At 29.1% G+C, this 27157-nt stretch overlaps 2 protein-coding genes across 2 annotated transcripts; one reads left to right on the top strand and one right to left on the bottom strand.

Annotated features, from left to right (window-relative positions):
• Positions 1–219: 219 nt before the first annotated feature.
• LOC145976421 (uncharacterized) lies at positions 220–16594 on the bottom strand. Its single transcript, XM_083107478.1, has 11 exons — positions 16438–16594; positions 15838–16364; positions 11499–11655; positions 11339–11362; positions 11145–11260; positions 10824–11061; positions 7726–10502; positions 2611–2793; positions 1329–2243; positions 845–1185; positions 220–757 (listed from the first exon to the last, which is right to left on the bottom strand). Exons 2-11 carry the CDS (start codon positions 15967–15969, stop codon positions 637–639), a joined length of 5004 nt encoding a protein of 1667 aa, XP_082963604.1. The 5' UTR covers positions 15970–16364; positions 16438–16594; the 3' UTR covers positions 220–636.
• Positions 16595–20352: 3758 nt separating this feature from the next.
• On the top strand, positions 20353–25843 carry LOC145975373 (protein hunchback-like). Its single transcript, XM_083105823.1, has 4 exons — positions 20353–20522; positions 22648–22772; positions 23122–23439; positions 23738–25843. The coding sequence occupies exons 3-4, from the start codon at positions 23222–23224 to the stop codon at positions 25329–25331; spliced, it is 1812 nt and encodes a 603-aa protein (XP_082961949.1). The 5' UTR covers positions 20353–20522; positions 22648–22772; positions 23122–23221; the 3' UTR covers positions 25332–25843.
• Positions 25844–27157: the final 1314 nt, after the last annotated feature.

Raw genomic sequence — 27157 nt, 5'->3', positions numbered from 1 at the left:
TAATTTCCTTATACTTAGGATTATGCACCTATGCAAAAGTCTGTGCTTTCGGCCTAACGAATGATATAAATCTCACTTTTATTTATATATTTTATATTCATATTTTCAATGAGATTTATATCTCTCACTTCAGAGATTTTAAAATTAAAATAAAAGTTTTAGTTGTTTCACAGATTATTGTCAGATATTGATTATTGTCTTGATGACAAAATAGAAAAATTTGCCGACAATTCTTTATTACAATTAATTCTTGCTTCAGAGATTACATAAAAACTCAAGCCCAAACAATAAAAAGATATCTTATGACTTCTCTATATAAAGCGAGGTGTGAAAATCTATTCTTAATCTACAATTTGTAATCTACAAATTCAATATATTTTTATTGTTTCCATCAATAACTTATTTGTGTCAAAAATTATTATTTGTAGCACTTCTGCAAGCGATTGTACATATTTTTTTTGCTTGTGTTTCTTATAATTAGCTTCACACAATTATAATGATGCGTGCAAATTGTTGTTTTCTGCGATTGTTGGAATATTACCTCATTTTACGATAAGTGATCATTTAATTCTAGTGTAATGCATTTTGTAAGTGATACTGTAAATTAACGCGATAAGATTATATGTATACACATATTTATTCGCTTTCTTCCTTAGAACGTTCTCTATCCGAGCGTCTGGATTTCTTCTTACGTCGGCTCGGACTTCGCGATCTTGATTTGTGTCTACGAGATCGTGACCTCGATCGATGCCGATGCCTGAAAATCATCAAAATCAACAAACATTAAAATATTGTATATACACATCACATAATAGATATAGAATTTTAGAAAAGAAGAATTTACCGATCTTTATGACGATACTGAGATCTGGACCTATCACGCTCTCGATCTTCATCTCGCGTCATCGAATCTCTGTCTCTATCACGGTCCCTCATCATTGAGTCTTTTTCTCTATCACGATCACGATCTCTATCTTTGTCTCTATCCCTATCTCTGCCCATAGAATCCAATTCTCGATCTCTGTCCCTGTCTCGTTCTCGATCTCTGCCGTCCCGTTGATCGCGTGGTTGCATCAAAGGAGGAATGGATGTTGGTGGAACCATGGTGGGTATGGTCTTAGGTCCTATATCTTTGTCGTCTTCACCTTCGGTCATCGGGATTGCCAGATTTGTCGGTTGCCATGTCTATGATAGAAAGAAATAGAAAACTGAGTATATTTCTACAATTATTTTCATAAAATGAACAATCTTCTAATATATATAAGGTAATATTGTCTAATATAATTTTTCAGATAATTTACTAATCAGACATAATGCTATCCTTTTACCGGATCATTACCCCACTGGTTGTCCTGTGTGGGTTCATAACTCTGGTAATATGGATCAGTTTCCGGCATGTAGAACGGCGCTGGTTCTCCGGCGTATCCCGGTGGAGGCATATCGAATGGTGGTGGCATCCCCGCTCCAGGAGGTGGTACACTCATATCAGGAAAACCTGGCTTTCTAGAATATTCTCTCCTATCGGCAGTCATGACTTGTATAACATTTCCTTTCGGCGGGGATTTATCCAAATTCCTTCGGGAAGCTAAACCAGAACTTCCAATAACATCTATAGTCCCTGCCATTTTTCGTCCTGGCGGTGGACCAGCTCTTTTAGGACCCATAATACCTGAATATTTACTGTTATCATTGGTTATCGCCACTTGAGGTACCCTCATGCTGCCAGGATTACCACCGCTACCTCCTGCATTCAAAATCAATCCCACTCCTGATTCACTTCGCATCCGTTTTTGACGTTCGCAATACGCTCTCCAGGTTTCCTCATTAAAGCCATAGTTGAAGTAATCCGTGATATCCGCACCAGGTTGTCTCCACGGCTTATCTTCTAATTGATCTAAATTATATTCATGAGCTGGTATCCCGTTGATAACTCCAATAGTCTCAAACTCATCTATACTAAACTTTCCTGGCTGTTTGCTCAATTTATCTGGCACACCAGATGCATTAGTCAGCAATCCTCCTCTTTTGATATTTAAGCTACCATATGCCGGTGTCGATTTAATATCGCCAATCACAACATGTACATCATCATCAGAATCGGAATCACTGGCCGCTTCGCCATCCTCCTGGCTAGAAGCTTCTCTAATTCCATTCTTATTTGTATCCACATTATTCTCTTCCTGTACATTATTCAATAAAGAGGATTCTTCACCACCATCAACAGGGGATCCAATACCCTGCATCTGTAAAAATAAACGTATATAAACATATATATTATAAAAAATATATCAAAGAGAACACAAAAGGGACAAATATATGAAAAAAATAAAAGAGAAAGAATATGTACAATAATTGATACACAAACTACATTTTATCAATCTATTGATTTCTTTTTAATTATATATCTATATAACTTGTAATTGTTTACTGTGTTAGATATTACACATGGAGTCATATTATTCTGTTGAAGTAGCAGATTATAAAATTATAAAAAAATAAATATTATAGATCTTCAAAAAGTTAAAATACATATAATAAAAATATCTTTCTACGTGCGTTTGAAAAAATTAAATTATATATAGTGAATAAGAGGTTAGGTCGCGCGTGTACCTCGGACAGTGTTTCATTAGTTCCCTCCATTTTAAGGTCTTCTGGAATTTGAGATTTTTCTTGTGTTTTTGTCGAATCATTTTGTTGAATCTCCGACGGTATATTGACATATTCCTTTCCATCGGTAGAATCCCCATACAACCACTGATCCTCGTTTTCGTCCGCCATTCTTCCTTTTTCTCTCTATTTGACAAACATGTGTACGCCTCTTTGAACATAGGCACAGTATATACAGGCCGTGTTCCGAAATTGCTGCCAGTTTACTGCCAGCACTGAAAATATATAATATACGTAGCGTGCACTATAGAATTTGCAGTACTGGCAGTAATTTCGGAACACGGTCACAGTAGCGCAACTCTCTGGCTGCGTTCGGAAACATCACCCGAGTGTACCCGGGTATCATTTTATCCTTGTTTAACATTCGGTGAACAACAAGGATAAGATGATACCCGGGGGCACTCGGGTGATGTTTCCGAACGCAGCCTCTGTCGGCACCTTTGATGTTAGCGGGGGTTAAAATGAATTGCACATGCGCGGACTTGGTGTGTAACCAATCAGGGTAGTGACCTTCTATCTCACTTATTCTTCTTCTCTTTATTTTCTTTCTCTTTCTAATTTATTACATATAGGTTATACAGGGTGAGTCATCTGACATCAGAGAACATACACTACAGGGTAACACATCTGAAATATCTTTTTACTTTTGAGAATGCAAAAAAATTCTAAAAAGAAAAATCTTATCTTAAATATTATCTTTAAAAGAATAAATAATACAATAACAATAACAAACATTTTTTTAATAAGATAAACATTTTTTTCTCATTTAAATTAATTATAATTCTATAAAGAATAACTTCTCATGAAATTATCTAAAGCTGAATATACAGGGTGTCCGATTCGTAAGGGACCAAACGAAAAGTTATGATAAATTGGGTCAAACTAAGAAGAAAAGTCCTCTACCATTTTGCAAAATTCGCAATAATTATTAAGTAATAAGCAAAAATGTCATATGAAGGTTACCTTTAATTTTTTAAATGGAACCTCCTATTTTTTATTATATATTCTTATAGCTTATCTCGAGAGCTTTCCAAAACACTATAATAAAATATTTTTCCCTCAAGTACTTTTTGAGTTATGAAGCTTGAAATAATTTCTTAATTTTACATAAACCGTAAAATATCTTGTAAAATATTCATTTTTCGATTATCTTACCTCAATACTTTTATGTACAAAATAATGAGAGGAATCAATTGGTGTAAAGAAAACACATAGTTATTTTTAAGAAAAAATATGTAATTGTTAATTGCAAATATAATATATAATATATAATTATCACAACGCTTAACAGGGATCCTCCTATTTATTCTGTAATAAAAAAAAAGAAAAAACAAAAACAAATTGTTAAGTATTCAAAAAATAAAAATTAAAGTAACAAACTAGAAATAATAATTATAATAATAAAAATAATTAATAATTTTAATCTATAATTATCATCATTTCCTCTTGCTTTTTATGCTTTTTAGAATTTAAATGTCAGCAAGTTGAATTTATGATGAGGATCCCTGTTAAGCGTTGTGATAAATTATGATTCTCTATTATATATTATGATTCTTTCTATTATATATTACGTTTTTTTCTATTATATATTATGAAAATTTAAATTATTTGATAAAAATTTATTAAATTATACTTTTTATTTAGTTATATTATTAGTTTATATTAAAGTTTATGTATTTTTGAAAAAGTTTGTATTTGAGAAAAAATTTAAATATATAATAATAATAAATAGATATAAAATATAAATTTTATATTATATGATTCTTTATTTTATGTTATATGATTCTTTCTTTTGAAAATTAAATATTTTGATAAAAGAAATTTATTAAATTATATTTTTAATTCAGTTATATTACTAGCAAAGTTTATGTATTTTTGTATTTGAGAAAAAATTTAATTATATAATAATAATAATAAATAGATATAAAATATAAATAAAAAAAAATAAAATAGATATACTATATAATATATATGTGTATATATATATATATAAAATAGATAATAGAAACATATATATAGATATAAAATAATGATAAAATTTATGCAAATTCTAAACACAGCTAATCACATATTCTGTGATTTATGTTGATCAAGTCAACACAACTGTTGCATCCTCGGAGACAATTTTCCCCAGAGTGGACTGGATCATACGGAATCATTCGGACGAACTCACTCCATGGATCCCGGTGATTGCGGCGCCAGAGAAGACTGAGAGACAAAGCTGCCAAACTTGTAAAATATTAAAAAATTTCTTGTCGCTAATTGACACCAGACTCACAAAATATTAATGTGTAAAAAATCTCTTTTTAAAAAATATAACTTATGTATATATGTAATATAGATAATTATATGTAGATATATTATGGTACAATATTATAATATTAGTTAAAGTGTGATACAATAGGGCTCCGGACGAAGGTCCACACTTTAAAATGAAAAAACTAACGCGCCTTTGGTGGATACCCCATGGGTGGTGAGGAAAATCACCACTCATTTATATTATTTTTATATTATTGTCACGACGCAAACGTATAAGTGGTCAGTATACGTTTGTTGTCGTTATTATTAAAAAATATATCGTTACGTCCGCGAAACAACTTCGATATATCGCAGCGCGCACGATGCTATAGTTCGGTACATTCATTAGTTATTATGTATTATATTGTATATTATGTATTCATTATGTGGTATATATTAATGATTTTGAGATATGTATATCTAAATTATTAAATTATCAAATGACATATAATGATAAATTATAAAATAATTACAAGTTTATCTCACATAGAAAATTAATCGATCACAAAATAAAAAATCAACAAATATGTAAAGTGTATAATGAACGGTGTTAATGTCACAATAAGACTGTGAAAAACCATTGAAAAAGACTGTAAAAAAATATAATTAATCGATTAATAGTGACTGTGTTGTATTAACAAAATATTTAATATTAATAATTAATCTGTTCTTTTTCTTTGCATATATTTATTTGTATGTGTGTATATATACAAAAAATAATCGAAAAATGAAAATTTTATCAGATATTTTATAATTTATATAAAATTATGTCAACTTAAGGAATCAAATATCTCGTTAACTATTCAATTTTTGACTATCCTATCTTTATAACATTTTACACGGAATATTGCGAGGAATCGATTTATATAAAAAAAATTAGGATGGTTCCATTAAAAAATATGAAGATAATCTTGAAATCTCTGAAACGCTTTCACTTACGAAAACAATATTACTAGCTTATCATGGTCCTTTTAATCGTACAATTTTCATAATTACAATTTTTTCATATCTGTAAAAATAGCGTAGATATTTCAAGTGAGCAAAGTTATATATATATATGTGTGTGTGTGTGTGTGTGTGTAACGTATACGGGAGTTATGTGAGCAAGCGAGAAGGTAATAAGAAAGAGCGAAATGGCAATAAGAGTGAGCGAGATAGCAATAGCACGAGCAACGAAGACTCGGAAATCGAGTCTTTCTTGCAGCCTGGCATACTATTTCTCTCTCGCTTGCTCCTATTACTATCTCGCTCGCTTCTGTTATTGTTTCATTCGCTCTTACGTACTCATATATTGTCATGCTCATCTCGTTATCAAATCTGCCGCTGGCAAGCGGCCGATGACAAATTGTGACAAATAAATGTTAATTATTTTAAGATATATTTATAAGGGTATGCGAGTAATTTTAATGAATTATTGAGATTTTTGCGATTAAAATGATATCAAACACGACGTAAATCGGATAATTTTTAATTGGTCTGATAATAAAAATTTTGATCATATATTTAACTACATTTATCCGATTGATACCGTGTTTGATGTTATTTTAATCGCAAAATTTTCATTATTCCATTAAAATTACTCGCATATTCTCCTCACGTTTTACAATTGAAAATCCAGTGTGCAAATTTTGCATAATCAATTATTATTATTGTATTACAATCATCTTGTCGATAATGCAATTTTTTTTAAGTTTCAATCGCGCAATCCATGAAAAGTGACAATTTATTATAATGTATTCTAAATTATATGCAGATTTGTTAATAACATCGGTTATTAAGTGAATAATCATCCACGACATTTCCATGTAAGTAATTCTTAAATCTATTATTATTCAATTCTATGTACATACATAATTTCAAACTTCTGTACGTCCTGTTAAAACCATTAAAATAGTATCGTTTATTTATGCTATTTACAGTCATTTTATCAATACGATTTTCTATCAATCTATCGATAATTTTCTATAGTTAAGGGTATAATAGTCTTTAAAATATATATTTTTTTCATTTGAATTATTATATATAATAGTTATATTAATATTAGTTATTAATATTATGCTCTTCTATTTCTATTTTTACATAATTCTTAATACTTTTCTTCACTGAGAAATTAAAAATGTAATATGGATTTAAAATACAAGATTTGAATTTTCTCAAATTACTTTTTACAGATATCCGTTTGAAAATTATTAATACTGACATATTAAGCAGTTCTAAATTAAGTTCGTTCTTTTTAAATATATTACATATATTTTGTGCTAAAAATTCTTTTTAGTTTTTCGCGCTCTTCCTTCGTCTTTAATAATAAAAGGATATTATTTCATCTAATATTATTTCATCTAATATTAAAATAGCCCTTGAAATCAAGCGATTTATGAGTAAATTGATTGTCAAATCACTAGGAAACAATTTTCTTTACAAAACAATATATGATTTTGTTCCCATTTGTCAACCAATATATACAAGATGTTTCAAGACTCATGGGACAAACCCTTTCTGGGAGATTTCACAGAATTTTTGTTTAAAAAATCTTGTCCTTCAATCCCTAAGGAGCTGATGCATATATATATGTTCAAACTGCCTGAGGTAGGCAACCAGTCGCGCAATAGCATTGCGTTTGACATCTGACAATACTAGTCTATGTTCTTTAAATAAAATTAAAAAAAAACAACAAAAAATAAAATGAAAAGCAAAAACAAAATTAAAAACAACTCTGTCTTTTAAATTCTTTTACCATTAAATCATTTAAATTCTACATTAACATTCTTCTACTCGTTTATGCATGTTCGAGCGCGTTGCTCTTACATAATTACTATTTGGAGAAATCTTGAAATCTGATCGGATTGTTGTAAGTGCCTCATTTGTTTGGTCTTCTATCTTATTTAGTACTTTTTTAAATATTTCCACGCCATCGCGACTCAATGTAACTCCTAAATTTACATTTTTTAAAGTTTTGTTTTCAGTCATAATGTTAGCGATCTTTTTTAATTCATCGATATTCAATGACGATGCATTAGAATCTTGAAATTGCAACTTTACGCTAGAACTTGAATTGTTTCTCCTAATTTGCACAAAATCATCATCCGTCCTAATTTTGGCAAGTTGTTTAAGTTTCTCTAGTAAAATTTGATTTTCTTCGAAAGTCAATGTTTTTTTATCCGATGTTTGCATTGTTCTCGAATTCTTCAAAGATAAAGATGGTTGATCTTGAATTGACGAGACTACTTTTTCTGTTGTAGTGAGTCCAAATAATCTATCTGCTTCATTCGATATTGAAATTTTCTCCGATCGGATAATTGGATTAGTAGAATTTGTGATAATTAATTTCGAGACAACGGAATTATTTTTGATGTTTGACGAAACTCTGGTACTGATGGAAGTTACAATTTCGACTATTTGCTCGATTATGGTACTCTTGTGCTTTGAAGATTCCTTCTCTCTAAATCTCGTAGAATCCGGTGAGATTTCGTGCGAAGAAAAACGTTCAGAAACAATGGGTTTGGTATTCATTACATTTCTCTCAGACGTATAATTACGCATTCCGAATAATTGCTCCAAAGAAGTAGTTTCTTTAGCAATAGAATCGATCTTTGGTCTCGATTGCACTGATTTATCAATTCCTGTATTGTTATTAACAGGTGCGAGATTTTTTACGACGTAAGCTTTTAAAGTATCGTTATAAACTTTCTTTATATCATTATTATTGGTCATCGTTTCCGCGTATGATTCCGAACTTTTGTTTGATTGACCGGGCGTATGCTTAACAATATCAATTTCAATAAATGTTGAATTTCTCGATATGTTTCTTTTGTCGTCCGAATTTTCCACGATCAATTTTTTTATGGGATCTGAATAACTCTCTGTAGTACTAAAATGTGACAACTCATCATCGCGTTCATTGTTGATATTTGGGTTTGTCGATATAATTTGTTCATAATTTGATGGCTGAACTGTAGTATCGTCGTACTCTGTAACAAAAGTTTCCATTTCTATAATCTCTGAATTCGGTAGCAATGGTGTCATAACTTTATCTTGGGACATATTTGATTCCGCTTCCTTCTCGTCATTCGAAAGAAATAAATCGTCCGAGTAACGAAGAGAAATGTTGTCATTATAATTTACGACGGATGTAATTTTATCAACAGGTATTGTGTGTCTGAAAGGTCTTATAGTTGCCGAATTCTCGATCAAGCCTGATCCAAAACCACCTCCATTCAGATCAGGAGTATTGTAACTGGTGTAAATCGGTTGCTGCGAATTAATATCGACGTTTTTGTCCTGCAACGTATATTTTTCATTTTCGTTTAATGTCAAGATACTATCTCTATTTCTTGTTTCTAGTTCAATTTCTGTGTCCAATATAGGCTCCGCTATGCCAATACCACGTGTAGGTGATTTACTCGAGTTTTTTTCGCTATGATGTGATTCAATATCGTCAGGTTTTATCGTTGATACCAAATTATCAAATTTCTCTTCCGCTTTTTGAGTATCGTTTGAGTCTGCATGATCTTTATGAAATAAGGCATCATCTTTTATTGAAATGTTTTCGAAGACATTGCGAGTTATCAAACTTTCCAATATCTTCGAGTTAGAAATTGTTTTGTCTTTGCTATCATATTCTGATGAGACTTTTAATCTGACATTGTATGTTTCCGAAGGCAGTTGTCCGGCTACTTCGATGTCTGGTTTTTCATTGTCCTCTGATTTAGACATTGTCGAATCTGGGACGATTCTGTCTCGCGGAAAACCGGTGATGTCTGTGCTGATGGTACTGATGTCATGAAAATTAAGAGATTCCGATAATCCTAATATTGCCGATGGTGTCGTACTCGTCTTATTGTCGAGTTGTTTTATATTACTGCGAAGATCATTTGTGAATGAAACAATTTTCTGCGTGCTCAGTTCAGTACGATCAGATTCTTCGATATCACTGTCGGATAACAATTTAAATTCTGTATTGATATATCCTGGTATAATTGGTTTCCACGGTGAAGTTTCCAAATCAGGATTATGGAAATCTTTGAAAATGTCCAAATTGCTTTGAGTAGTTGTGATCCTTAACTCTTGTGACGTTTTCAATTCATCTTCCTCTTTTCCGTTTAATTTCTCTTCATTGAACATATCTGTCGTGGATTTTGTGAAAGATATGGTAGGTTTGTCCGTTGGCGAATAGTTTATGAAATTGGATGTTTTATTTGACCTTGTGATTTGTTCATGCGAGAGCATTTTCCTAGTAGTATCCTTAATATCTGGTATTAACTTAGATGTTCCTTTAGTCGAATTATATGCAGTACTAATATTAACTTTCGTTGCTCTATAAGTACCTTTAATAGTTGGGATATTGCTAAAATCTATATCGGATTCATTGGAATCGGTCTTGGCTGGTCTTACAGTATTTGTTTTCGACTTTGAACTCAAAATTAAATTGTTGGTTCTGTTTGGTCGTAATAGACTGTTTTTAGTAACCATAGTGTGTTTCTGCTGTTCTTGCTTCTGATTTATGCTACCTATCTTCTCTCTTTCTTCTTTATTTATTCCTAAAATTTTGATAGAAAAATATAGAAAATATTTATGGAAAACTTTTAAAAAGAAATTGATAATACACTTTATTTGAATAAGAACAAATTTGACGTTAAAACATATGCTTGCTGGATAATAATGCTGAATTATTTTTTATGAAATGTTTGATGTAATATTTACTAAAATTTTTAAGCAATATAATGTCCATTAAACAATGCCTAGTAATGTTTTCTTTTCAAAAAATTTCCCAACTAAAACTACAGCAATGTCTAATAATACTTGTAGTCTATATATTACAATAATTCAGCAGTTTATCGTTCGATTTGATCATTACTTACTTTTCACCGAAATAGTCGTGAGATCTAACTCCATATCTTTAAACAAAGATGATATTGAATATGTTTCTTTGATGATAATATCTTCAATAGTATCTTCAACATTTATAATTGAACGTGGTATCTTTTTTCGATCAAGATACAATCTGAAGAATACTTTCAAGGTCCCATTTTCAAATTTCTCTATCGTTGTTCGTTTGTAGGATGAACCCAATATGCTTTTTCTAAATAGAAGCTCAAACTGAAAAGAATAAAAAATTGTATTTTTAAGAAATTTAATTTTTTGGTATTTAATCTAAAATAATTCTAAAATATTTCACTTACAATGTTTTGAAATTTGCGTTCTTTTTCTCGGAAAACCATGCTTGTTCTCAGCTTTAACATGGGATTGTATTTTTCGCCTCTAATAATTCTGAAGCTACACGAAAATTCGATAATAGCTGTAATCAAGACTTAACGTAAGATTTAAAAGTATTACGTGTGACTTATTATTATTATGCAAATATTAGAAAACTCACCATTTTTAGAATCTGTTCGGATAACTGTAATATTGAATATTTAATTAATGATAATTACTTGTTTGTGTGTATATAATTTATTATAAAATATAACAGAACAAGAAAGAAAAAGAGAACAAAAAGTTTAATATAAAGAATTTAATAAAAATATTTAATTTACCCATCCATAAAGCTAATCCAGCAATTGCTAGCACTGCTATCAATACTAATATAGAGGATATAATTAACATGGCACTAAATCTCCATGTAGCATTACCATTCACCCGTGCTATCGATGCCTTGGACCAAGTAGATCTTGGTGTTAAATAATAGTCGTTCTGTAATGAAAATCATTTTCTTTCATTATAAACTATAACGATATTTTTTTATAATAACAGAAGATAAAGGTTTTGGAAGATTTTTAATTTAGAAAAATATTACCAATAAAAATCCTTCTCTTTCCCTCCCTCTCTCTCACTCTGTCTCTCTCTATTTTTCTCTTTTAGTAAATTTATTAAATTTATTCATCATAAACATCATTTAATAAGTAAATATGTAATTTTATTATACATATCATTTTATTTATTTAAAAAATTTGTGAATACAAATACGTGTAAATGCATAGTTTTATCTAGTTTAATCGCTATAGAAACGGATACGGATAAATATAATATAAATGGACTTATGCAGAGCATATCTATTAGATGACGACTTATATAAAATGAAATAAACAAAAAAAACAAGCATAAGTTTTAGAACAACTTCTCGCTTGTATAAATAGAAATAAATAGAAGTCTCTTGTGATTATATAAAATATATTTTCTCGTTAACGGTTACAGTTACTAATATAATATGCTAATATACGATATAATGATTGTGATGTCTGTTCTTCTTAGAAACAATTTAAATATCAACCATATAGTGCGGTATAATGCGCGCACATCTGCATAATGTACGAGAAGAATAAAAAGCAAAAATCGTGCGGTACTTTTCATGAAATGATGACAAGCTATAAACTTCTAACGGTTTATCGCTTATGCTTCTATCTAGATATTGCATCCGATATGGTCGATTTCACCGATGTATTCGAGATATTTTGCCTGTCTGAAGACGTGAATCCATATAGCACTGAATCTCCTAGATATATAGCACCGTTATAACGTTGCAAGTTTCAATAAGTATAACAGAAATATTGAAAAAAATATTGGGAGTAACACAAATTATCACTGACAAATTTCTACATTTTATTTCATTGAATTGATTTTGTGAACCAAAATGTATGTCATTTTTTAGACACATGATATTTAGTTTCGCTGCTACTCACGATTTACATAAATGTTTACGCAAATTATAAGATCTGCGTTTCAATCTGACACTAAGTATTTTGCAAATTATAAATTCACAAGTATTAATAAATGCACGTTCAATCACAATTATTCCTCGAGTTTTTCCCTTATGTTTGATCAAAGGAAATAATGTTAATTTGAATTATTATATTTATGATACATTTTATAGACTAGTTTTCCCTATCTTTTATTAATGTAATTTGATCGTTCCTTTAATATTTTTCAATGGAGATGCGAGCTATAGAGTAATTCTCGGCGGTACTTAAGTGGTGTTGCCGAGCATATCCAACTATGTAGATCATAAAGCGTGGTAACAGCTATGCGATTCATGAAAAGACTAACTCTGCTGTCTTATTAAAAATTCATAAATAATGACATTTTAGAAATGACTATCATTCGGTTGCTAAGGATTATTTTAATTAAAAAATTAAAAAAATACAACAAACTTGGCTCGATATATTGCTATGGTTTAAACTAAATAGAAGTGCATTGCAAAAATATCTGCATAGACATTAACAACATAATGCAATTAAAAAACCAATATTTAAAAATATATTAAAAAACTTTGATATTTCTAGATAATAATTTGAGAAATGTGCGTCGTGTAAGGAACTCTATCTGTATGCGTATCATGACCTAGGTGGAGTCAGTGCGCGGCCTTCAAAGAGGCGGTAAAAAGAGAAGAAGATACGAGTACGAACAATTTTACTGAGTGCAAAGATCCTTCAAGGACATTACTGCAACTTTCATCTCTGTCTGTTTAATGTCGGTTTAATGAGAAGTTCCTAGAAACGCGTCCCTTGGATCATCTACAGGTACGGATTATAATATTTATCCAAAATCAGAATGTAAAATCACTTATTATGTTATCTATATAAGACGAAGGTTAAAAGTAAACTAAAAGTATACAGTTAAAACGTAATTAAAAAATATACAGTTAATCTCTCATTGAAATTTAAATTGAATTAATCATTTTCATTAATATGTAATAACATATATATATTTATACAGATAACTACGAGATTTTTTGGCAACAGAAATGAGCAATTTTTTGTATTCTTATTTTATTTTTTTATTTAGTATAATGTACAAGGAGGTCCATATATATGTATAAAAATATAAGTAAAAAAAGTAATTAAAAAGTAACTTACATCATTTCTATTTTGTAAATATTATAATGAATTATAGTAAATTTTGTTGAATAATCTTTTGCGTGTATGAAATTTGCTTTCATACATGAAATTGATTAAATATAAATACAATTATATTGAAACTTGTTACATTAAGTCAATTTTTAATGAATTTTTCTGAATTTTTAATAAAGTTTTAATAAAATCGCAATAAAAAGGGTCAATTAATAGAGATCTCAGTATACGATTTAGTATGTTTCAGATGATTATAATCTGTAAAATATTTTCCTTTGAGATGTTACTGCAATTTTAAAATTTATATTACACAAATTATAATTAATTTGTCAACGTCTAATTTGTCAAAGATGTTATTAAATATTATTTTTTGTTTGCGGTAGGATGCATTTAATATTCAACCGTGTATTTGTGTATATTTCAGGTACGTTGAACCTAACTGTCAAGTATTGTAATGACTATGAGTAGATAAAAAAGGTATTATCTATTGGACTGGACGCATATATTTCTATTATATTTCATAACTCCCCTCGCGGTTCACTAACGAAGAAGTTTAATTATCATTCAACCGACGTTCTCAGACAATTTGAGCGTATGCGATTAACAATTCAAATATCATCCGGAATCATTAGCATAAAAGATGTTGTCTATTATGTATATATTGATATGTGCAATTCGTTCTTCATGATATGCTGTACGTTCTTCGTATATCTCACACATGTTTTTTAGTTAGAAGAATGCATCTCATTTAGAAATCTTATTGCATATAATGTAATTTGCCATGAGTAAATGCGCATCACTATCGTTGCAATTATCACTCACCGTTGTTGACTTGATAACGGTACCATTGTGCGCGAATTGCGGACATATGTCGACAATCAAACTTAACCATCTAATTACCCTAAGACACTGCACCGGTGAGAAATGAGGATTTTAATACAAAAAGAAAAATATTCTCATTAACATGGGAAACCTAATTGCTGAATAATTTGAAAGATTTTAAGATAAACTAAACGAAAGAATTTACATATAACAATTGAATGTCTCAATAATATTTAACATGCTTGTTAACGAACATTCCTTTAAAAAGATATTATATAAAAAGAAACATTTTTTTTATTTATTATACACGTAAAATTTTTCTTAAAATGCAATATGATTTTGTTCACTTAAACCTTTTTTCTTCTAAAATTATTTTAAATAATATAATAAAATATACACAATATAATTCGGAAAAATAATAAAAAAATAATGGAATAAAATAAATAATGTAATCTTGAAAACAATTGCAATTTAAAATATAACAAACAAAAGAAGCAAATCAATTTTTAATGAAGCAATTTTATGCTTAAACAATTTCATTCTTATTATGACAGACTGCCGCCTCATATACATACGCATAATTGAAATATTAAGCATAAACGTGTTTTCTTCCATATAGTAGATAGTATCATAAATGTCAATATGAATAGTTATGTCAAAATAAAAAAATAACTAATTACTATAATATAATTTTAATAGAATATTATTGTAAGATACTTTACATAAAAATCTCATTTTGTATTTTTAATATTATTTCTAATAATCACATAAGAGGGAGAGAGAGAGAGAGAGAGAGAGAAATTTTCTTTCTCTGAAATAAACAAAATTATAATTATGATTATGAAGAGAAAAATTCCAATATTTTCAGATAAATATAATTATAAGAAATTTTAAAATTTTACACTTGAATAAAAAGAATATTTTTTTTCACGTCATTATGAAATAATTTTATTTTTTTTAATTAAATTAAAGAAAAAGCAAAGTTAGTTTTATTTTTACATACAGTTATACTTGTCAATTACCATACTAAATAGAATCTATCCATAAGTAACTATTATATATATTCATTTTAAATACAAAAGATTAGTTATATCTTATTCGAATTGATAAAATTTCAAATTAAATAATTATGTCACATACTGTATTTTTTAATTATAATAATTATAGTAAATTTAATAAATTTAATTATAATAAATTTAAAACTCACTTGGTAAGCATAAGGGCTACGTCTGTGAAAATAACCATCATTCATCACAGCATGGCTCTTTCTGCTGCTACACATGGAAGTCATTTTCTGTATTCTTGAACGCTTATTGCTAATCAAGTTATTTCCACACATTCGTTGTCCTTTGAGATTTAGATTAACTTTTCTAGATTAACATTTCTTGAGATGAAGTTGCATCGTGATGATATCGCGCAGAGACTCAAAGGATCGTTCGCATTTTTATTATCACGAAAAATGCTATTATGTCACACATATCAATTGTTAACGCGTTTTCGATTAAGATATTCTTCTGAAATCTTGATGTAAAAGACGATATTCTTGATCATATGAATCAATTCGTAAGCGAAACACACACAGTATTCCTCGCAAAGAAATGTAATTCTCGAAGTCCATAAAAATGCTGTTAAAGAAATATAAAGTAAATTGAAATATATTTTTCAAGTTGAAAAATATTCACGCGTTTACTCGATTCTGTTCTTTGCTCCTCTTGTATTCTATACGAAAACAGCCTATAACAAAGTGTTATTAACTGTCAAAATCACATTATGTATATTTTATTTTATTCAAAGAAATCTTACTAACTCAAATATATATAATTTCTTTACTAGAATTGGGATTCTCGACGAAGTATTAACAAAAGCGTTCCTTCTGAGACCGGTACAAGATGATCTGAGTGAAGACGAGCAGGTAATACAAAGAGAGGTAGAAGCAAGCGTAGCACTACCACATCCTTCCTTCATAACGGTTGACCACTAACTGACGATCTGAGATCTCAAGGTACTGCGGTTCTTCATCTTCATTTCTATTCAGTCGATTCATGTCGCTCCGCAGGTATATTTAACTTATTATGTATTCAGCAATTACGATGAATTTCCATGTCGATTTTTTGTACTTCCATAATTATGATGCTTCATATTTCGGATATCAAATAATGCCATAGCATCGCGATGCCAAGTATAAAAAATATATCTGGCTTGTCAATAATCGAATTGTTGCCTACGTACAGGGGCTACCAAACGACGCTAAGTAGCTTATCCGGAGTAAATTCGGGTCATGCGTGCTTTCGATTAAGATATCAGGAACGAAAATCGATAATTAAGAATCTAACGGCATCTTTCTTATGCAAAGTTAACGGTTGCTTTTATAGCGACCAGTTAAAAGAGATTGGTGCAATCAATTCCGAGATGTCATGTAATCTATCGCGCGAAAATGACGACTTTTCTCGTTGACATTTTTATTTTCAGACGCACGCACGCAAAGCGACTTTGTCACTTAGATTCTTAAGTTGAGTGTGACATTTGAAATCATTTTTAGTCATATTTTAATGTTCATAATGTGTAACAGCTGATTCTATCAATATTTATCTTAATCATTGGTAACATAATTATTTGATGCTTATATTATAGTTAATGTTACAATAAAGAGAAAAACAGAAAAATGATAAAACTATAATAGGAAATAATTGACATTGAACAATTATGCCATTTTTTGGAATAAAATTAAAATAAAATTAAAATAAAATTAAAATAAAATTAAAATAAAATTAAAATAAAATTAAAATAAAATTAAAATAAAATTAAAATAAAATTAAAATAAAATGTTTGTGATAATTAAAAATAATTATATTAAATATACTATCATTCCAATCGTTTTACAAGAATAATGAGAGTAAGAAGAAGGGATGGGAAAGAGAAGAGAGGAGAAAGGGGGGCAAGAAATTGAACGATGAAATTTTCTGGTGTCGAAAATGCGATTTTCTCCAGTTTCTCACCATTTCGCTCACAACCGTCACGCGAATTCAGAACGGCTGCGGCCAGCCGGTCGTTTTTCGAAAATCTCTTCTTTTGGCTTACGTCTATTGACATCGGAAAGGACAATGATCGTGTATGAGTCGACCTATAAATCTCGCATTGTCCGGCTGCCGATGTTTAGTCGCCCAGATATTAACCCCACGGTGGAAAGGTCGTGCACTCGGTATTGTTCAATGGCTGACCCTTCTCGTAATAGAATGACCCCGACTACTTATTTATCACGTTACGAGCGCTTGGTCCACTCGTCGATTTTACGTGTGAGATACGATAAAATACAAAATTCATAAATTTTCACGCAAATAAATATGCCCTTTTTCGCTCACTGTAACGAATATAAAATTATACAGTATTATAGTATTCGAGTTATCAAAATATGTAATCCCCGTTATCACTCAACAGAATAATGCATATCGAGATAATTGATTGATAAAAAGGACAATAATGAAATGTTAGTATCGATTAATTTTTTAAGAAAGTAAATCTCATTAATTTTAAAGGATCATTTAGTTTATTCTTCGAGACGTCACTATTCTATTCATGTATATGATTATTAAATGAGAGATCAGTTGCTTATGAAACACATAAAATGAAAGTGAGAAGAAAAAGAAACGAAGAATTTCGAGTTCTCTTTTTACGGGAATCATATAGAGCCAGGAGAAAGAGTAAAGAACTGGGAGGGGACAGGTGAAGAAATCGAAAGAAATGGGATTGCATGAGAATTACGGCTAGAACGAAAGTGAATATCGAGAGCCATTCATTTGGCACAGGCTCCTGATCATTGAAAAAAATAAGAATATAGGTATAAAAGAAAAAAAGAGAAAAATCTATTTTAAAGCATGATTTTGAGTTGAGAGTTATTAAGCTAGGTGACTAACCATTTAATAGCGTGAAATTATTTCTTTTTCTTATCAAATTGTTTTTCTTTGTTATATTTTGAGAAAATCTATTATGGAAAAAATAGAAATACTACAATCTTTCTCTTTTTTTGTATATTATGAATTCTTTTATATTGAATAACGAAACAAACAAAAAATATTTTAACAATCTATAATTGTATTTTATTTTATATAAAACTATTAAAAGATGTAATGTACGTTATACATCTTTAAATCGAAGTCGGGCATCAAAGAAATATCGAATATCGAATGATCTATTCTTCTTAAACATAATGAGCTATTATTAAAATAATTATAATTCCGCTATAATCTCAATTCCGGGAGGTGATTTGGTGAGATTGGTCCATGTTAAAAATTGGCGTACGGAAACATGTGCGTCGGGGTGGTTTCAGCAGATGAACTAAGTATGGGTCAACCGAGCACAAGCGTGGGTCAGCTGTCAGCTTGTTTGTCCTTAGAAAAGGCCGCCATTTGTGGATTGCAGCCTGCGTTTTGCTATACACTGGTCAACCAACGATTGGCACCCCCAAATGTCAATGTACTGTCGTCGACTATCCTTTCGATTTCTATGGATTCAACTGAATTTTTCATCGCAACGGTCGCAAATTCGCAAGTGAGTACTTAATTAGAACCCAACTTTCCGTCTTCCTTCTCTTTTTTCTCATTCAGACTAAATCCATATTTTTATGCAAAATATTTACTCATTTATACTAATTATATATATTTTTTATTAGTTTGTATTTTTATTTAGATGATAAAAACACATTCAATGAATGGAAATTGTATTTATTATTTCTCTTCAATAAAAAAAATTAAATATATCGCAAGAAATATAAAAATATTATTAAAATGATTATTATTGTTATTCATCCGCGGATGTATCTCGGGCACGAGTTGCCACGGGAAAATGTATCTCACGCATATTTATACCTGAACCGAATGGGGTATCTCTCGTTTGAACAGCTGCCGTTTTACCTCTTTTGCACTCCCACATGAGATTCTAAGTTTTGCGGGGAAATATTTTTCCATACTACAACCTAGGAAAGGGGTAAATATGTATGCGTATAGCATTCTGTATCTTTGTCACGAAAGAAGCGGCCACCGATTACCCCAATCTATATCTCCCTCACACAATATAAAGCTTGTTTCGAAAAGACAGTAAAATTTTTTTTAAACACAATTTTTTATACAATATCGCTGATTTGATATACATAACTGGCTGTTAATAAAGTATGTTTGAATAAAATACAATAAATGTCGAATATTCCGAAAATTTTAATAAATGTATTTCATATTAGAGAAATCTAATTTACATTATAAAAATTTGACATCAAACCATTACATAATAAATGGAGTGAAATTGAAGAAAAATCATATGGTAATATTCTTTTTACGTGGAAAAAGATTGACGCATAATTAATAGACAGATAACAGCAACAGTGACAGTCTGTTAAAAACGACAGAAATATAATAGATTTATGATGTTTAAGCAACAATATGGGAGAGCAACTCTTTGATATTCGCTGAAGATTCGCAGAAGATTCGATGAATAATCACAATCATGTATCGAAAGAGGTGGGAGAAAGGAAACAGTATCTGTTAAATCGCCTATGAATCCGAATGACTATTCTGATTGGGCAGACGGACTAGAGAGGGAAAATAACTGCCCCTTCGATAGAATCCAGAAATATGCGCCTATTTCACTTTGGGATTCAGAATGTCGTTGTTACTTCATCCTGACCTTACTTATCGTTCTCTCAGATATTCGTAACTTGCGTCTGTAATCGGTACAAAATATAAGGGTAATAATATATCGCGGCTTTTTAAAAAAAAAGTGCTGAGTGATACGTCGACAGTTCTCTGTGGATATCTTGTGAATAAATACTTCTTAAATATATCTCCTGTAAAAGAAAATTCACACAATTGAAGGATGATAAAACTGAAGATTTGAATGCATCAGGTTTGATTAAATAAATGTTTTGAATTATTAAAAACTTGATAAGCTGTCAAGCAAAATTTGAAAATAATATAGTATTTTTTATGAAAGAATATCATAACACTAAGTGGCTTATAGTTATGTCATATTAATATACTATTTGAATATCTCTAAGATTATATATTTAATTCGATTAATAGATATAATTGTGTGGATCGACTGATTAGTTCATTAAGTTAATTATAAATATATATTTTATCGAATATTATGTGTGTTTAAGTTATATTTATATAAAAATCTTTTTAACACATGTGAGAAAAAGAGATAGTATTTCTTTCAAATTCGGAATAACAACTTATAAGAACAAGGATAAGGAATTTTGTTTTCGAGAGAGAAGCTATGATTGTAATATATTTCAAATTTTCTTTTAATTTAAATTTTCTTTAAAATATGTCGTTTCGATTCTTAAACATTATTATTTGACTATCGTATGTCGAAAACTATTAATTTAAAATAAATCTATAAAAATTCGAAGAAAGAAGTAAAAAAAATTTTTTCAATTTTACTACTTTTCAACTTTTCTAAGAGGACAAGAAATTATTTTATTATATAAAGTTTCACATAATATAATATAATATACATTTTAAACAATATAAATTAACGAAAAACAAAATATATAATTATATAAATAAATTTTTTTAAATTGTATAATTAATCAATTTAATTTAAAATGATATCTTTATTTTGATAAGGATGATTTAATCTAACAATTATTTAAGTAATGTAAAATATGGGCCGTAAAGATAAAGTCTTGTAATTTTCTCTATTGAAGCAAGAAATAAACTAAAATCAAAGAATACGTAGCGATTAATCGCTTAATCAATAATGAGAATTTTATCCTTTTTATTATTGCAGATGTATGAATCCTAACTTCTCTAAAGATTCTTCCAAATAAGCGAAATACAAAACGATTAAAAAACTTATTCTTGCTTCTCATTCGCCTTGCTTTCTCTCTTCTATTTTCTTGTTTTTTCTATTTATCTCTTGTTCTTCTATTTATAAATTTCTTTATATTTACTTATATTGTGTGACAAAAACTATATGAAAATTTATCTCTGTTTCTCCTTCATCAATTAAATATATTAATAAAAGATTGTTGTAAATGTGTGTGCAATAAAATTAAATAAATTTGTAATAATATAATTAATAAAAAATTTGTATTTATTATTACGTAATGAAAATATTTAATATTATAATAGATATATTAAAACGTGTCCCGTTTCATCATAAAAAAGCAATAAGTTTTCAAAATATTGTTACGTTAGATTTTTACGTTAAATTAACAATTAAAACTGATTTTAAGCTAGATTATTATATATTATTATATTATTTACTAATTTATTAACTCTTCTTTTTCTTCTATATATGCTTCGAATAATTAAAATGAATTATAGTTTACTATTTAACATTAACAACTTATCAATTTTACGTCCGCAAAGATCATGTTATATTTAACTTTTGAATGATTTTATATATAATGCGTTATCTCTTTATTCTATACTATAACACATTTGTCAATCAAAATTTTCATTCGTATGTTTTCTATTTATTGTTATGATCTTGACGTATATATCTCTCTTGGAATTTCGAAATACTACGTCGATTTGACCTTTAGAAAACGGTATTGTTCATTCGAAATTTGTAGTGCGAGAATAAGAAAATGACTATCGAGTTAGCATCAAATGTTTCCATTAAATATTTGAAAGAAGTTTATCACGACTGTTAATGATTATGAATTCACAGAGTTTTTTAAATGTATTATATAAATATGTCTTATATAAATAGTTTTTTCTTTTTTATATAAATAAAGAGATAACACATTTTTCGACAGATGGTGATATTTATAAATGAAATAGAATATTGGATCAATTATAGAACATAAACTTATATATAAATGTTCCAACTTATATAAAAATTTGCAATATTTATTTTTATTATTTTTGTAAGAAAAAGTTTAGTTTTCACATTTAAGCTCTATGGTTTATTTTTAAATAAAGTAAAAAAACTGAAAAGTCTAACGCTGCTTTCTATCTATTATAATATTATTACAAATTTTTAATTTTCGAACTTTATGTTTTAAAAACCATAGCGAAATGAGGAGAAACCATACAACAAGTTTGTATACCTGTATCGAATTAATAACGGGTCATTGTCAAGGAACAATAACATTCACGTCATTCAGAAATCACGTCTAACTGGGGTGATAAAATTGTGGTGAGTAACACCCTTCCTAATTAAACTTGATTTTCAAGATTTTATAATCTTTAGATTCATTAAACAAAACTTTTTTTTAAAGATAAATTATGTTAAATATATTTTCACAAAATATTATAAAAAATATATTTGTTAATCAGAAATATATTCTTAAAAAAAGATAAATCTACTAAGCTCGTATATTAGAAAAATAAAAAGAAACAATTTAAAAAATATCTAATTTAATTATTCTACAAATTTCTTTTATAAAATATAATCATTTCTTGGTTAATCACGAATTATATATTTAGACTTAAGATCTCTCTATTTTAACATTTGCGTTTATAAAATAGAATGATTTTTTTTACAGAAAGAAGAGCTGGAAAAAAATTATAATTATTTTGATTTCGATGTTTTGTTTCACCATAAGACCAACAATTCCAGCTAATAAAAAAAGCAAATGATTTTTCATGATGAATTGTAACTTATCACCCATTTCCAAAAACAACCTGCAACTCGTTTACGAAAATTCCAACTTACCTGAGGAAATTATGCAACATCAAAACATGAATTATCAAGTGGATCAGTCAATGGACACTATGTCAAATATTATGAAGTCCAGTGAGGATATCGATCTTGTGCAAAATACCCTGCAATGTCCGACATGCATTTTTACTACATCAATCAGGTGCATTATCATTAAACTATTAGTATACATATATATTGTATTCTTATATACTTATATTATTCAGTCAAATTTGGTATACATATAATGATCTTTAAAGAGTATATTGATTCATATATACATCTGTATACAGTATGTGTATGTATGTGTATATTAAAATATATTCAATTATCAGTTTCAATTTTCTAAATTTATTATCAATTTATTATCAATTTATTATCAATTTTCTAAATTTATTATCAATTTATTATTAATTTCAGGAAAATTCAAAAGAAATATCTGTTAAATTGCATGTTTTCAGATCAAAATTTACCGAACATTTAATCAGCCATTGCACATCGAAATGCAACAATCCACATTTTAAAGCCATCCTCGCACAATTGCCAATCTTCAATTTCTTTCAAGGCAAAAGCAATTGCTCTTCTCCTACATTAGAGGAATATGCCACGCACGCAACAGAGGAGATAGACAAATCTAAACTTCCTCACGTGAATCAAAGCAATATAAAACAGAAGCAAAATACAGATTTCCGAGAAGGTAAAAGTTGCAAACAATGTAACTTCGTAGCGACCACAAAAATGGAATATTGGGAACACATGCGTTGCCACATCAAAGGCTTTACCTGTTCTAAATGCTCTTTCGTTACCAAATATAAACATCATATGAATCACCATTGGCTCAGTGTTCACGACGGCTCCAAGCCGTTCAAGTGCAAAAAGTGTTCCTATACATGCGTAAGCAAGTCAATGCTAACTAGCCATCTAAAAAAACATTCGAATATTTATCCGTATAGATGTGCGAACTGCTCGTACAAAACTAAATTTTGCAATGCGTTAAAAAAGCATCTGCGAAAGAAAGAGCATCAACCAGCGATGGTGTTGAACGCCGATGGCACGCCAAATCCCTTATCTATCATCGATGTCTATGGTACCAAACGCGGGCCCAGACAAAAATCATCCGTTGACAAAGAAGATGAGTTAGATGAGAGCACTGATCAGAGTACGATAATCAACAATAGCCAGCTTAGTTCAGCACCAACTTCCCCAATTTTACCACTTCACTCACCGGTTACTCGTTATTTAACTGTGACGACGATGAATGAAATGAATGATGCAAATAGGATAATCCAGAACAGCATGAAACAAAATCAACCTGCCGTGACGTTTCCTTATAATGATCTGGTTGCTGCATTTAACTTGTCAAACCACCTTTTGCATCGCGAAGATGCGACGTTTCATAAAAATATGCAGGAAATTAATTACGTCCACGCGAATACGTTAATGGAATACGTAAAAATCATGAAAATGTCTGAGGAATATGTCCAGAATCTGCCTATAACTTGTTTCGACACAAATGATGCAAATAAACCTCATATTTCCGATAATGTAAAGATTACTAGTAATGAATCCTCGACATTCGTGACGCTAAAAACTCAACTAAAGTCACAAAAAGATGAGTCCACAGATGCACCGTTGGATCTCCGCATCAGCGAAGTAAAAAATCAATTTCAATTCCAGTTATTAGCTACAAATGGATCAAAGATCATCGGCACCAATAAACGCAAGGGGAAAGCAATGAAACTGGAACGTCGCGCGATGGAAGAGGACACGAATCCAGAACAGAAGGAAATAGAATCTCTCAAATCTTCAATAATTAGTGAATCCGACATTCGGAGAGAAAATCAAAATATAAAGGATAACAAGGGCAAAACCATTGCTGATTCGATCGAGCACATCTGCCACTATTGCGAGATCACGTTCGGTAACGTTGTCATGTATACGATGCATATGGGTTGTCACGACTTCGATGATCCTTATACGTGCAATATGTGCGGTCACCACTGCACCGATAAACTATCTTTCTTTCTGCATATCGCTCAATCGCAGCATACATAAAAGTGATAAATCGGATAGTAATTTGTTTGGAATGGAAATCCAAAATCTACGCTGCGTGTAACGCACATGAGAAAAAAAAAGTGGACGAGATAGAAGAGAAAATTTTTAATACAATTCTAGTCAAAAATGATATAGACGATTGATAAGCACTTGCATTTGCTAGAAATATATAATTTAAAAAAAAAGTAGAGAAAATATATGCAGAGTGTTAATAAAAGTTTTAAAACTCTATTACAACAATAATATTTCTGGAGTTAGATTAAATTAAAAAATTCTTCTTTTCTTAGACAAGGAATTTTTGTTAACATTGTGTACATGTATAGTATATATAGTATATATCACACGAGTACATAATACACGTATGTTGCGTCATATTTTTACGATAAATGAGATAAATTCTAATTTTGTATGTATATAGGAAAGACACAGAGAAATTATATCTTTAATTATAGATTTAATATCTTTCGAAAGAATTAAATAGACAAAAATGTTGTGAATTTGACCAAGGTAATCTCTTTTTGATTTTTTCTTTTTTATTTTTTTCTTATAACATCTCAATGCTCTTTGTCAGATATATCTATATAATAAATCCTATTAAATTAAATAATCGAAAATACTACAAATATCTCTTTCTAATGCAAATTATTTGCATCACTTTATCTTCTTTATAAGTTAATATAAATATTTTCATTAGTAGAAAAATTCCAAATTATTGTTGCGAATATGCAAAAAAGATATTAAATATAAATAATTTGGTACTGCTGATATTATTGCTTTTCAATAATTGGACTGCTAGCATTTTTCGAGATTTTCTAACTTTTTTGACATTTCTTCTTATAAATTTAAAAAAAATATTCTCCTTGTTATAGTTATTACATGTCACAGTATTAAAGAAAAATTTTGATGTATGACAAAAGTATTATTAGACACTGAGGTTTATTTCTAAAAATTTCACACTTTCCATTATATTTTTGCGATTTATTACTCCTCATTTTTGTTCTGTTTTTTCCTTTAATAATATTTTTTTCATCAAAAACATTTTTTATTTACAACTATATTTTTATATTCAAATTTTCTTATCGATTCTGTTATTGATTTAGCATGACGTATAGTTCGTGACATATATTTTTATTCGCGAATTGAAAATATTATGCGAATCAAACTGAAAATTATTTATGGATTTATAGATTTTTTGTAAATTTTTTTGTGTCAAATCCACTCAATATGGTTCAAAAGTAAAAAATATATTTTTTTCCTTTACTTTAAACTGACTGTCTATTAAATTTGAATTTCCGACTTGGTCATGCTTTTGTAGTTATTTTATATTTTATCAAATTTCTATCGAAAAATTACTCCATAAATAGTTTTCTTATATATATTTGAATATATACTTTCTTTTTCTTTTTTTTGAAGTATTTATTAATATATAATCTTAGTATACAGTAATAATATAAAATTATTAATATATAATAATAATGAATAAAAATTGCATGACATGATTGTGATAATCGTACCTTACCTCGCGAACACACATAATTGAATATATAGAGATTATATGTTTATCTATGTACAAATAAAAAAATTTATATATAAATGTATATTTTTCGAACATGTAGAACAAAAGTTTATTTTATAATTCTATTAGAAAAATGAATCATGATTAACTAATGTAACTGCTGCATTAAATATACATAATTTATTTGAAAAGTATTATATTAATTTACAATTTTTTTAAATAATTTCTATAAAATAAAGTGGAAAAGTTTATATATATAATATACAGTATCCCCCCAAATTAATTTTTCGCAATCTTGTGCTACTCCTAG

Source organism: Camponotus vicinus, unplaced genomic scaffold, assembly GCF_025532165.1.
Source record: "Camponotus vicinus isolate PSW18456_S1 unplaced genomic scaffold, iyCamVici1.0 SCAF_8, whole genome shotgun sequence".
Classification (NCBI taxonomy): Eukaryota; Metazoa; Arthropoda; class Insecta; order Hymenoptera; family Formicidae; genus Camponotus; species Camponotus vicinus.
Note: the sequence above shows the minus strand (reverse complement) of the source record. Positions and strands in the feature narration are given on the sequence as shown.